This window comes from Oryx dammah, unplaced genomic scaffold (genome assembly GCF_014754425.2).
Source record: "Oryx dammah isolate SB20612 unplaced genomic scaffold, SCBI_Odam_1.1 HiC_scaffold_26, whole genome shotgun sequence".
NCBI lineage: Eukaryota > Metazoa > Chordata > Mammalia > Artiodactyla > Bovidae > Oryx > Oryx dammah.
Genome location: NW_024070210.1, coordinates 18,670,323 through 18,684,115, shown reverse-complemented (window position 1 = coordinate 18,684,115; position 13,793 = coordinate 18,670,323). Strand labels below are relative to the sequence as shown.

The 13,793-nt window shown below is 42.2% G+C and overlaps 1 protein-coding gene across 3 annotated transcripts in view; it reads right to left on the bottom strand.

Moving 5' to 3' along the window:
* DPF3 (double PHD fingers 3) overlaps positions 1-13,793 on the bottom strand; it is a 292,610-nt gene that overhangs the window by 164,878 nt on the left and 113,939 nt on the right. For all 3 annotated transcript variants that reach the window (XR_005718633.1, XM_040226150.1, XM_040226151.1), the window contains exon 2: positions 8,048-8,208. Coding sequence is in view for 2 of the 3 variants with exons in the window: in XM_040226150.1 (XP_040082084.1) it covers positions 8,048-8,208 (161 nt within the window). In the remaining variant the exon portion in view is untranslated. The remainder of the gene's footprint in view (positions 1-8,047; positions 8,209-13,793) is intronic.

The following is a 13,793-nucleotide window of genomic DNA, read 5'->3' as shown; positions in this document are numbered from 1 at the left end:
CTGAATAGCCCTATATATCTATTAAAGAACTTAAATTTAGGACTTCCCTAGTGGCACAGTGGTTAAGAATCCACCTGCCAGTGCAGGGGAGACAGGTTTTATCCCTGGTCCGGGAAAATTCCACATGCTGCCAAGCAACTAAGCCCATGTGCTACAACTACTCAGCCCAAGTGCCACCACTATTAAGAGCCGTGCACTCTGGGGCCTGGAAGCCACAACTACGGAGCCTGCATGCTGCAGCTACTAGTATCAATTCTACATAACTAATATCAATCCTACATATAAATCCTTCCAGAAAACTGTAAAGGAGAGAATATTTCCCAACTCATTAAATGAAGCCAACACCATCCAAATACCTAAACCAGACAGAGACACAACAAGGAGAAGGAAAAGAAAAAAAACTATAGACTAATATCTGTCATAAAGATAGATGCAAAAGTTCTAATTAAACTTTAGCAAAGTGAATCTGCCAATATATAAAAAGGATAACATGTCATGACAAAGTAGGGTTTATCCTAGGAATGCAATGTTAGTTTAACATTCAAAAATCAGTCAGTATAATTCATCATATTAACAATTAACAAAAGCAAAATCACATAATCATCTCAAAAGACTCAGCAAAATCAATTGACAAAACCAATACCAAATACTGATTTAAATAACTGTCAAACTAGAGATAGGAGCATCCTCGATTTGATAAAGAGCAACTATAAAAAACCTACAGCTGGGACTTTCCTGGCAGTCCAGTGGTTAAGACTCCATGCTTTCACTGCAAGGGGCCAGGGTTAGATCCATGGTTGGGGAACTAAGATCCTACATGCTGTGTGGTACAGCAAAAAAAAAATACAGCTAGCATCATACTTAAAGACAAAAGAATGAATGCTCTCACCTTAGGATCAGGAACAACAAACGGATGTTCACTTTTACCACGTTTACTTAATAATGTCCTGGACATTCCAGTACAATACTTATTTTACATAGATAGTACTTATCATTTTACATAGACAATATGTTACTTTACATAGACAACTAAAATAAATAAAACACATCTATATTGAAAAGCTTTGTTCATTCACTAGCATAATCAACTATAGAGAAAATGCTATGCAATCTATAGAAAGCTACTAGAATAAATGAGTATAGCAATAAATGAGTTATAGGACACAAGTGAATACACAAAAGTAATTGCATTTCTGTATACTAGCAAAGAAAAACCAGAAAATTTAAATTTTAAAAATCTATTTATAATATCATCAAAAATATTAAGTATATAGAGATAAAGCTGACAAAAATGTGAAAGACCTGTACATTGAAAACTAAAAGTGATTGATCAGAAAAATTAAAAAGAATAATACTAAATGGGGAGATACATTATATCCATGGGTTGGAAGATTCAACATTAAGAAATGTCAGTTTTCCCCAAGTTGATCTATAGATTCCACACAATCTCAATCAAAATTCCACCAGGTGTTTTGTAGAAACTGACAAACTGATTATAAAATTCATATGGAAGAGCAAAGAACCTAGAGTAGCCAAAACAACTTCAAAACAGAAGGACAAATTTGGAGAGGTCTTGAATCTAATATATATATAAAGAACTATCTATTTTCATTAAAAAGAAAACCAACAAACAACCCAATTTTAAAATAGTCTAACAGTTTGAACATTTTACCAAAGGATGGTAAAATAAGCACATATAAAGATCTTCAACATCATTAATTAGGGAAATACAAAGTAAAACCACAATGAGATACCACTGTATAAAAATAAGAATAGCTAAAACTTTAAAAAGTTGACCATACCAAGTGTTAGTGAGAATATAAAGGAACTGGAACTCTTGTACATTGTTGGGGTGGATATAAAATCATACAACCACTTTGAAAAACAGCCTGACAGTTTCTTAAAATGTAAAATACAGACCTTCCTTATAGCCAGTACACTCCTAGGTACTTTACCAAGGAGAAATGAAAGTATATGTCCATGTGAAGGCCTACACACAAATGTTCACAGCAGCTCTACTTATAACAGCCAAAAACTAAAAACAAATCAAAATGTCCACCAACAGAGGAATAAACTGTGATGTAGCCATATAATAGAATATTACTCAGCATAAACAACAAATAAATCATTGATACATGCTAGAGCATGGATGATTTCAAAATAATTATGCTGAGTGAAAGAAGTCAGGACCCTATCCACCAGTCACCAAAACAAGAAGTACATACTGTATGATTCCAGTAGAGAAAGCATGACTGGGGTTTGAGAGAGATGAAAGATAGAGGGAGGAGGAAGAAAAGGGGGGATGGATTACAAGTGACAGAAGGAAGCTTTGGGGAGTCACAGATATATTCATTATATTGATTGTGGTCATGGTTTCACAGCTATATACATGTCAAAACTTATCAAATTGCACATGTTAAATATGTGCAGATTGCTGTATGTCAGTTATAATTCAATAAAGCTGTTAACTTTTTTTTTAATAAAAAAAGCAACCCAGGGACTTCTGCTTCCAGAAAGATAGAGTAGATATACTCTCCCATATTCCTCCCACTAAGCCCAACTAAAACTTCTAGACATTGTTTATGCAACAAAAATAAGATACTGAGAGGTAAAGAGAATGACCAGCTCGGGACTTTCAGACCCAAGAAACGACAGGGCGGCAAGTTTTGGGCATTTGTTTGTTTTGTTTTATACAAGCCAGATTGAGTTGTAGAAAAGCTGATTATCCAGAAACACCAACAAATGTAGACCCAAAAAAGCCCCAAGAAAATCCTGCTCTCTCTAGCTGAAGGACCAGGGAAGAGCCAGCCCAGCAGGGCATCCTAATATCCTCGCTGGTTTAGTGTCAGAGGAGGGCAAGTGACACCCCCCGGCGTCAGTGGAGGCTGTGTAGGGACCAGTAATAAGGCATGCTTCCTCCTCCCAACTAGGGTGGCATTGGTGAAGGCTTAGTGGGGAGTCTGAACTCCCACCTCCACCCAGCAATAATGAGGTACTCCTCCCGGCTGGGGTGTCAACAGAGACTGAACGGGGACCCTGGACTTCCACATCCATCCGACAGTAACAAGGAGCACCTCTCTTGCCCTGTCAGCACAGCATCAGAGGAGGTGTGTGAAAATAGATTTAAGTGACATCTGGAGTCTCACAACATCACAGCCAAAATGTCCAGGATCCAATCAAAATCACTCCTATGAAGAACCAGGAACGTCTCAACTTGAGTGAGAAAAGACAACAGACACCAACACCGAAATACCACTGGTTGGTAGAACTGTCTGACAAGAGTTTTAAAGTCACCATCACAAGAATGTTTCAAACAAATAATTGTTAATGCCTGAGACAAATGGAAAACTACAAAGTCCCACAAAGAAATAGAAGATGTAAAGAAGAACCAAATGGAGATTTTAGAACTGAAAAAGATGATGATGGGAACAAAACAAACCCTCAGTAAAAGGGCTTAACAGCAGAATGGAGAGAACAGATAGAAGAAGTCATGAACCTGGAGAGAATATAACAGAGGTGCCCCAACAGACTTGAAAAAAAGGAAGGAAGGAGGAGAGGGAGAAGGAGGATGCAGAGAGAAGAAGGGAGCCTGGGGGACTTCTGGGTCTATAACGAAAGATTTAACATTTTGAAGTCCCAGAATTTTCTTTCCTAGTGGAATCCCAGAAGAAGAAGGGGGAAAGAGTGACACTAAAACTTATAATCAAAGAAACAATGGTTTAAAATTTTCCAAATTTGGCGCACACACACACACACACACTCTCTCTCTCTCTATATATATATATATATAAACCTACAGATTCAAGAAGCTGAGCAAATTCTGAAAAGGATAAACTCAAAGAAATCTACACCAAGACATATCAAAATCAAATTTCTGAAAACTAAAACCAAAAACTTTCAAAATCAGTGAGAGAAAAATGACACCTCACTTTCAAGAGAAAATAATTTGAATGATGGCAGATTTCTCATCACAAACTACTGAGGCTGAAAGGAAGAAGGAAGACAATTTTTTTAAGTGTTAAAATAAAAGGACTACCATCCCAGAATTTGATATCCAACAACAAAATAAATATCCTTCAGGAATGAAGGGTGAAATTCCCTGGTGGCCCAGTGGTTGGGACTCTGTGCTTCACTGCAGGGGGCACAGGTTTGACCCATGGTCAGGGAACTAAGATCTCATACGTTGTGTTCAGTTCAGTTCAGTTCAGTCGCTCAGTCGTGTCCGACTCTTTGCGACCCCATGAATCGCAGCACGCCAGGCCTCCCTGTCCATCACCAGCTCCCGGAGTTCACTCAGACTCACGTCCATCAAGTAGGGCATGGCCAAAATCAAATCCAAAAAGAAAAAGGATAACACGAAAATCAAGACACTGTCAGAAGAAGGAAAACTAAGAGTTGTTACTATCAGACCTACTTTAAAGGAATGGTTAAAGAAAACACTTAATCAGAAAGGAATTACAAAAGCAGGCATCTTGGGACATCAGAAAGGAAGAAGCAACAACAAAAGAGCAAAGATATGAGTAAATACAATAGACACTTCTCTTAAGTTTTCTAAATTACGTTTGACAGTTGAAGCAAAAATTAGAAATCTGTCTGATGTAGTTTTCAATGTATGTAGAGGAAATGTTTAAGATACTATATTACAAATGCAAGAGGGTGAAGGGACTTAAATGAAGAGAGAAGAGGCGGGTGTGACTATCAAAGGGCAGGACGAGGAAGATCTTTGTGGGGATGGAATAGTTTTGTATCTCAATTGTGGTGGTGGTTCCATAAATCTACACATGTGATAAAATGGCATAGAACTACCCACATACATGTCAGCAGTGCCACTTTTCTGGTTTTGATATTGTGCTATAATTCACAAGATATATCCCTTAGGAGAAACTGGGTGAAGGGCACAAGGGGCTCTCTCTGTACTATGTTTACAACTTCCTGTCTATCTACAATTATTTCAAGATATAAAGTTAATTTAAAAAACACAAGGTAATTACATAAAATTTAAAAAAAAAAAACAGTAAAACCTAATAAGTGAAAGCAAAAATAAAACAAATAAATCCAACTGTGTATTCAGTTAGTACCTCAAACACACTGAGGAACTATTTCAAGCAACCTTAAAACACAGTAGTTTGACTCTACATCCTTAATAGGAAATATGCTAAAGACAACAAAAAAACTGCAAAGAAAGAAATAAAAACTTATACCATTTCAGTCACCTTATTGCTGGTAGTCTCATTTTATTCTGATATTGTTGTGGGTCTACTGCAGAATAAAGCAAAAAAACTATGCTGGCATCATAAAGAGCCAGTATTCTTTTCAATGTGGGAGAGAGGAAATAGAGAATGAAGATAGTTAAAACTGGGTAAAACTGAATTGAATGGGCTATATCAGTAACTTTAACAATTTGTTTTCTCTTAAAAAGAGAAACAAGAAAAAAGAAACAAGAAATCATATTTCTTAGTTCTGCTCACTGAAAAGTCCTAGAATCAACAACTGGCCCAGGAGCAACAGGCGCCACCAGACTGTAGTCTCCAAATAATAGTCTGACAAAGAAGAAATGGGGCTTCTTAAAGAAATAGCTGATTCAGGGTCTGGGGCAGGATGTGTACAAGATGAGCCTGAAACATCTGTCCCAAATTTAGGATAGCAAGGATGCTACAGAAACTAGTAGGCTGTTTCAGCACACTAGCACTGGACATAAACCCTACTGTCCAAAATGAAAGTGAAAGTCGCTCAGTCATGTCTGACTCTTTGCGGCCCCATGGACTATACACAGCCCATGGAATTTTCCAGGCCAGAATACTGGAGTGGGTAGCTTTTCCCTTCTCCAGGGGATCTTCCCAACCCAGGGATCGAACCCAGATCTCCCACATTGCAGGCAGATTCTTTACCAGCTGAGTCACAAGGGAAGCCCAAGAATACTGGAGTGGATTGCCTATCCCTTCTCCAGCAGATCTCCCCCACCCAGGAATCAAACCAGGGTCTCCTGCATTGCAGGTAGATTCTTTACCAAATGAGCTGTCCAAAGATGGGGGCAATTTAAGCACTGATAAGAATAATAGCTGCAATGGATTAAAATTATCCAATATGTTTAAGTCTGTGGATTCATGATGGTACTCAAGATAACAATAATAACTTTATTGATCATCTTTGGAGAATACAAGGGAACCAGCTCATTATTTTGAAAACTGATAACTAAAGGGGAGAAACTGGAGAAGGAAATGGCAACCCACTCCAGTGTTCTTGCCTGGAGAACACCAGGGACAGAGGAGCCTGGTAGGATGCCGTCTATGGGGTCGCACAGAGTTGGACACAACTGAAGCAACTTAGCAGCAGCAGCAGCAAAGGGGGAAAGTAATTTATCCATACTTTCATATGTGCATTATACCCCACAATAACCAAAATTTTAATAAGGAGATGCTTCTCTTTATAAACAATGTAGACCTAATAAATGAAGAAATAATGATAGCCTCAAATTGAATGCCACCATTTCTGAACCCTTAATAAAATAAAGCATCTAGGCAAATTTTCATCAAGGGCTGCTAACATCAATAAAAGAGAAATACCCAGAACCCATGAGGCTCCTGATGAAAACACACATCACCACTTAGGAACTGTACTTGCCCCAAAACTGAACCTGAATCTGTTTTTACCAATTCACAGGAATAACACCATGGGGATGCAATCAGAAAATCCAGACTCTGGGAAACTCTACAGAGCAAACAACCCAGTTTCTTCCACAAGTAACAAGTGAGAAAGAGAGAGAGAAAGACCTACAGATTTAAAGAGACTTAAGAGACACATCAGCCAAGTTTAATGTAGAGGTCCTATTTGGATCCTGATTTCAATTACACAGAGAAATAAATGTTTAACAAATATTTGATGCTATTAATGTCTCATTTTTAACTTTGAGTTTTGATAGCTATGGCCGGTATGTTTGTTTATGTTCTTACCATTTAGAGATACAGACTGAAAAATTCACAGATGAAATAATATTGCTGTCTTGATTTGTTTCAAAATAACCTGGGTTCAAGGAGGAAAGTGGAAGGTGAGTATAAATGAAATGAATGGCTATGAGCTGATCACTGTTGAGGCTGGGTGAACAATACACAGAAATTTACTTTACCCTTCTCTCCACTTTTGCATGGCTTTGAAACCTTTTATAATAAATTTTTTTTAATGTACCAATATAGAGCCAGAAAACTGTTAAATTACCTCCCTGATCTCCACCCAGTGGTCTTTATTCTGTTCTCTGAAGCTTAGAAGACTAGTATCATGGTAATAATAATAATAACAACAATAACAGGCAGCATTTTTAGAAAACATACTTTGTTGTTTTGGTTGCTTAATCACTAAGTTGTATCCAACTCTTTTGCAACCCCTGAACTGTGGCTCACCAGACTCCTCTGTCCATGAGATTTCCCAGGCAAGAATACTGGAGTAGACGGCCATTTTCTTCAGGGGATCTTCCCAACCCAGGGATCGAGCCCGCATCTCCTGCATCAGCAGGCAAATTCCTTACCACTGAGACACCAGAGAAGCCTCAGTACATACTATGTGCTCAACACAGGTTATGAGTTTTTATGAAGATTTTCATTTAATCCTGACAAAGACCTAAAGTAGGTACTATTAGTATCCCCATTTTACAGATGAAGAACCTAAGGGCAAGAGGTTGATGACAAAGCTCAGCCTCAAACCAAAATCTGACTTCAGATTTCCAGCTTATAACCACTAAGCTATACCAACACACAGAGTAAAAGGTGACGCAGCTGTCATGGCCTTAGTCTTCCCTTTTAGGGATTAAACATCCTGAATTCTTTCACTCTGCCGCTTCCCGCCAGTGTGGCTTCAATGTCCCGCATCATCCTTGGGGCCTGTGCCAAGAGTTACAGAAGCAGTTGAGTTTCTTGAAAGTATTCCAGGCTCCCTGTACAGCCTGTCCCACCTCCACGCCCACCCAGGCTGCAAGGATTCCTGGACAATCTCAGACCAGCCTGCATCCAGGCTGGGAGCCCAAACGTGAGTACGTCCCAGGGGTGGCATGGCTCACCTGGGCCTCGATGCCTCTTCTCCATCCAGATGTAGCAGTTGTTCTGGGCCACCCCGGTCTGCGAGTCCAGGAATGGGAGACGCACGCTGCGCTCTGCGCACAGGCGGGAGTTATAACTCCGGCAGTGTTCAATGGCTTCCTTGTAGAACTGGTCCCCAAGCCTGCAGGGAGACAGAGAGGGGTGGGGCAATGAAGCCAGGGAGACCAGAACACACCCAGAAGGAAACTGAAGTCACCCACCCACCTGCCAGGGAAGATTTTGCAATTATGAAGACCAAGACAATGGGGGTCAAGAGCTTTGGTAAGCAGCAGAATCCAACTCAGCTTCAGGTCTCCAACAGGTTCTATTTCCTGTACCAAACCCACCAGGGAACTTAGAGACCCCATTAACGGAGAAATTAGGACCCCGAGAATAAACCACCAGTAAAAGTAATATGGGGCTTCCCAGGTGGTGCCAGTGGTAAAGAACCTGCCTGCCAGTGCAAGAGACACAAGAGACTCAGGTTTGATCCCTGGGTCAGGAAGATCCCCTGGAGGAGGACAACCCACTCCATTATTCTTGCCTGGAGAACCTCATGGACAGAGGAGCCTGATGGGCTACAGTCCATGGGGCTGCAAAGAGTCTGAAGTGACTTAGAACACGCACAAGAGTAACATGTTCCTGTCCCAGGAAGCATGAGGTCCCCCTCCAGAAAGGAGGTAGCCCCGGTACAACCTTCTGCATGGGGTCTGCTAGGACATCCAGCTTCCAGAGGCCCCTGCCCCTTAACATGCCCCATTAGCCACACTTATTCCTCAGTGGTAACCAGCAAAGACACTCCAGATTGGACTGAAACCACCAGCATGGAAACAAAGACTTCCATTACAATAGAAGAGAAACACCTCATAGAAAAGACTAGAGGGTTTGCGGAAACACCCTGTAAACATAGAGCTATTATAAGGGTGAGGAGATGAAGAAGGACACGCACCAATCTTTTAAAACCACACACTTGAAGAAGAATAACTTTCTGTTAGAAAACAAATGAAAGAAGCATTGAAAGCAATAACAGCTGAATTTTGGGACTCAAAATAATTTGATTCCCAGAGTTTAATCCACAAATAGAAAGACCTTTCAGGCTTACTGGAGTGGTGATCTGATTAAGCCCAGTAAATTTTAGGTTCCTGAATCTTTGGTATCCTTGGGTGATGCTACCAATTTTTAAGATACTGTCCTTTTCAAAGACCAAAATATAACATTGATATAATTGATCATATGTAATAAAACACAAACATAATCAATAAGATCAAATACCTAACAAACGATAGGCATGTGACGGAGGTGAATAAATGGTCCCAGGAATTGCAACTGCAATAACATAATGTCTACCAGGTAAAGGAGAGATTCTTAGAGAAGAGGAGGAGGAAAAGACAGAAGGAGGAGAGCCACAGGACTTGCAGAGCCAAAAGGGAGAGTCAGATAGCTCATTTTGAAGGGACATTATGAATGCCCCTTTGTTTTGGTCTCTGCAGACACAGTGACATTAACATGGGGGGGGTGGGGGGGTGGGGAGGTCTAAGTTTAAAATATTTCTTAACCAAAATATTTAGAGGAGCAAAAAAAAAAAAGGAAAAATTTAAATGGATTCTTCTATCCTCTTTATTTTTTTATTGAAGTGTCATTGATGTATAATATTTTATGTTACAGATGTGCGGTATAGTGATTCACAATTTTTAAAGGTTATATTCCACTTATAAAATATTGGCTACATTCCCTGTATTGTACAATGTAACTCTGCAGTTTATTAGTTGATGCCTCTTAATGCCCTACCCCTGTCTTGCCCCTCTCTCTCTCCTTCTCCCCACTGGTAACCACCAGCTTGTTCCCTTTATGTGTGAGCCTGCTTCTTTTTTGTTATAATCACTAGTTTGTTGTATTTTTTAGATTCCACATATAGGTAGTTATCATATAGTATTTGTCCTCTTACTCTTTTTTAAAAGTCAAAGCGTGAGATTCTACCAAAAAGTTTAAAGCAAATTCCTTATACTGGGAGGATACAATCACTGAAGCATCTGAGGCATCTTTTGGAAGCTGCTCATGGACAAACCTTTTCTACCTCTGGGCATCTTCCCTCTCACAAGAATGGCAGAACAGCTCAGAAAGCATCTAGCAGTTGCAAAACCTGACTGTAATCAAATTATAATAGTCACCCAGCTGACAATGAATTGGAAGGGCGAATGAAAGCCCATCAGAATGCTATAAAACAGAACTGCACATACATTGATGTAATCAAAGTCAGTAACAAGGACCATGAGATGGATCAAAAATGAGCAACCATTTCCTGGGAAGCATTTGCGACTGTGTCCCACCAGCTTAAATGCCTCCCTCTGCTAAGGCGATGCAACTCAGTGTCACGGTACTGTCGAGGGCAGCTCGGACACACAGCCTGTCCGGGGTGTCCTGGGGGCTCCAGCTTCCCTCCATGGAACAGAGACCAGCCGCATCACATAGATGAGAATTGACAAGAACACACGACCGAGAGGTGTCCTAAGCAAGGAGCCGCTATCTGGCGTCCCACGATCTTTTGACAGGCTGCCAAAAAAGATGTTAACTCTCCCAACTCCAGAAATTCTGCTGAAAAAGAACCTGTGGAAGGAAGGAAGGAAGAGAAAGAAAGGGAGAAAGAAAAAAAAACTGCACACTAAAACTCATCGACTGGAGAGAAGAGGGTTTCCATTTAGAAAAACAAACTTCTGGAAGCCAATATAAAAGAAATGTACGATACAATCCCAGATGAGACTTCTCTCCATGTGCCCGGAACTCATTTCTAACAGCATCAATCCCAAAAAAGAGAAACAAGGAGGTGAGCTTGCTGACAATGAGAAGTGCCTTTGGCCAAGTCCATGCCCCACACACACCGAATGGAACGAGAAAGTCAAACAAAGTGGCTCGCTGGGTGAAAATTAATTTCATCTTAAATACTTTCCACTTTCATAACATGCAATGTTATTAGTAACAGGCATGCTGAGGGGGAATGTGTATTTTTAAATGTAATCTTTGTGTGAATGATACCTCTCTTATGTAAACAGAAGAGATTTTCTGAGGACTGGAACAACTTTTGAAGATTGAAGTTACAAAAATATGACAACCATCACCCTTTGCCATCGTCTCCAGGGAAGTCATTTTTAAACAGGCCAGGCGTTGGCAGAGATTCGGAAACAAAAGTTTAAAGCCTTTTTTAAGACACTGGAGGGGAAAAGAGACTTCACCCTTTGATAAATTCAAGCAGCACTTCTCCAAAAGTTAATTAGCCAAAATCTGCACAGGGCTTACTCTGTTCTCTAGAAGAAAATCGATGGCCAGTTCTCCCTAACCTGTGAAAAGCAAGTTAAACAGAAGAAGGGGAAAATGTCCTTTTCAACATGGTATTTCCTTTTTTTTATTGAAGTCCCAGGTGGCATTACTGGTAAAGAACCCACCTGCCAATGCAGGAGACCTAAAGGACGCAGGTTCAATCCCTGGGTTGGGAAGATCCCCTGCATGAGGGCATGGCAACCCACTCCAGTATTCTTGCCTAGAGAATCCCATGGCAGAGGAGCTTGGTGGGTTATAGTCCATGAGGTCGCGTAAGAGTCGGATACAAGTGAAACAACTTAGCTCACACAATCAATTTATGATGTTGTTTACAATATATTAGTTTTAAGTGTACAGCAAAGTGATTCGTTATACAGATACATATATATATTATAAATATACATTACATATTTATATATATTCTTCTCCAGATTCTTTTCCATTATAGGTTGTTATAAGATATTGAGTATAGTTCCCTGTGCTATACAGACGGTCCTTGTTGTTTACCTCTTTTAAATGTAGTTGTGTGTATATGTTAATCTCAGATACCTAATTTATCTCTTCCCCCACCCATATAGCATTTCTTTTTAGAAAAAAAAAAAATCCTACTTGATGGGATCCCAGGGGTGGGTGACATTTGCATGAAAGCCGCAAGGGGCAGAGGGAGCAGGGAAAGGCCGACAGTGAATGATTCACTTTGTGGAGTGGTGACCGGCGCTCCCCGGGGTGGGCCAGGCATGGCCCAGCCTCAGCCATCACCTGTCTGCCCCAGACCGAGGGGCTAGACTTTCCCCCGGCTGATAGATGTCTTGGGCTCGAAGAAGCTGGCACAAGGCACGGAAGGATATTCTCATCAACACTGACTTCGGGCCACTCAAGGCTTCAATCAGACGCAGGGAAGGCAGGGGGACAGACTGCCAGGCCCCCAGCCAGAGCAGGAACCCCCTGGCCTGAGGCTTGGAGTAGAGCTGGCTGCGGTTCTGGGCCTTCGTGAGGGTCTCTGTAGGATCCTGAGCCATCCCTTCTGGAGGGGGAGAGCCATCCTACCTCTGAGAGCTTTCCAGGTGCCCTCTTTGAGCATATCTGTGGAGAAATGGATTCCAGGCGCCAAAGAGGATTCAGAGTGGAAAAAATAAGACTTCTTCAAAATGACTGCCGATGAGGCTCCACGTGTGATTTGCAGAGCCTGCCAGACCCCCTCTAAGACAGCCGGCTCCTCATCATCAAGGTTCCACCTCCCTCTCTCGAAAACCACGCCTGTTTTTCTTTTTTTTTTTTTGGCCATGCTCACGGGCAGATGGGATCTTAGTCCTCTGTGCCCCCGCCCTAACCCCGCACCAGGGATTGAACCTGTGCCCCCTGCCTCGAAAGCACACAGTCTTAACTACCGGACTACCAGGGCAGTCCCCCACGTGTGCTCTTAGATTCCACGTCCACTGTCCTGAATGGGCTCTCAGCTCTGACCCTCCAGCCCAGACCCCTGGGGCCCCCTCCCTCTCAGGGTCCCCCCCTGTTCCCGTATGCTGACCCGCGGATGGGTGTCCAGCCCTACCTCACGCCTGTGTCCAAAAGCAAAGTCCTCACGTCGGGCTGGGGCCTTGCTCCCTCCCGGGTCTCCAGGCTTCGAGGGGCGGCGGCGGGGACCTGAGGGAACCCAGCCCTGCTTCTCCCAGGCCCGCTGTCCTTGGCTCTCCCCTGCCCTTGCTCGCAGCCAGCCCCGAATTCTTTCATTTCTCCAGCAGCTCCCCTGTCCTCTCTCCTTCCCCGCTCCATGGCCACGGGTCCCTTCTGGCTGTAAAAATCAGGACCTTGGCCCATCACAGCTATTTGTGCTCAGAAACAGAGATAAGCCGAGATAAGGAGGAGCCCGGGCCGTGGCAGGATCGCCGGCACCTGGCCTTTTCCTGCAGGCTCACTCAGTGGCCCACACGTCCACAGCCGCCCCCCACGCACACACACAGTAAAACTCAGCTCTGCCAACTTGCTGCCATCCTCCTGTTTGCACTGAAACATGTTTCACTCTGATGGTGGCTCGGAAAGCCGTCTCCCGTTTGTGTCGTGTTTTGTAAGAACTAGTGAGCAGGGGGCAATCTATGGCAAGGTGTGGGGGGGAGCCTTTTCATTTTCCTCACAGTTAACTGTTCCTAAAGCTGCCCTTGAAAGAAACCCAAGTTTAGTGCTTGCTGTGGACTGAACCATGTCCCCCCCCATCCCAGTCTCTGAAATTCAGGTGTTGACGCCACAATGGATGGGATTTGGAGATGGGACTTTGGGGAGGTAATTAGGTCACGAGAGTAGAGCACCCACGATGGGATTCCTACCCTTATAAGAAGAGACACGGGAGCACTCACTTCCTCTCTCTCTCTCTCCCCATCTCTGTCTCTATCTCTCCCTCTCTCCTCTCTCCTCTCTCCT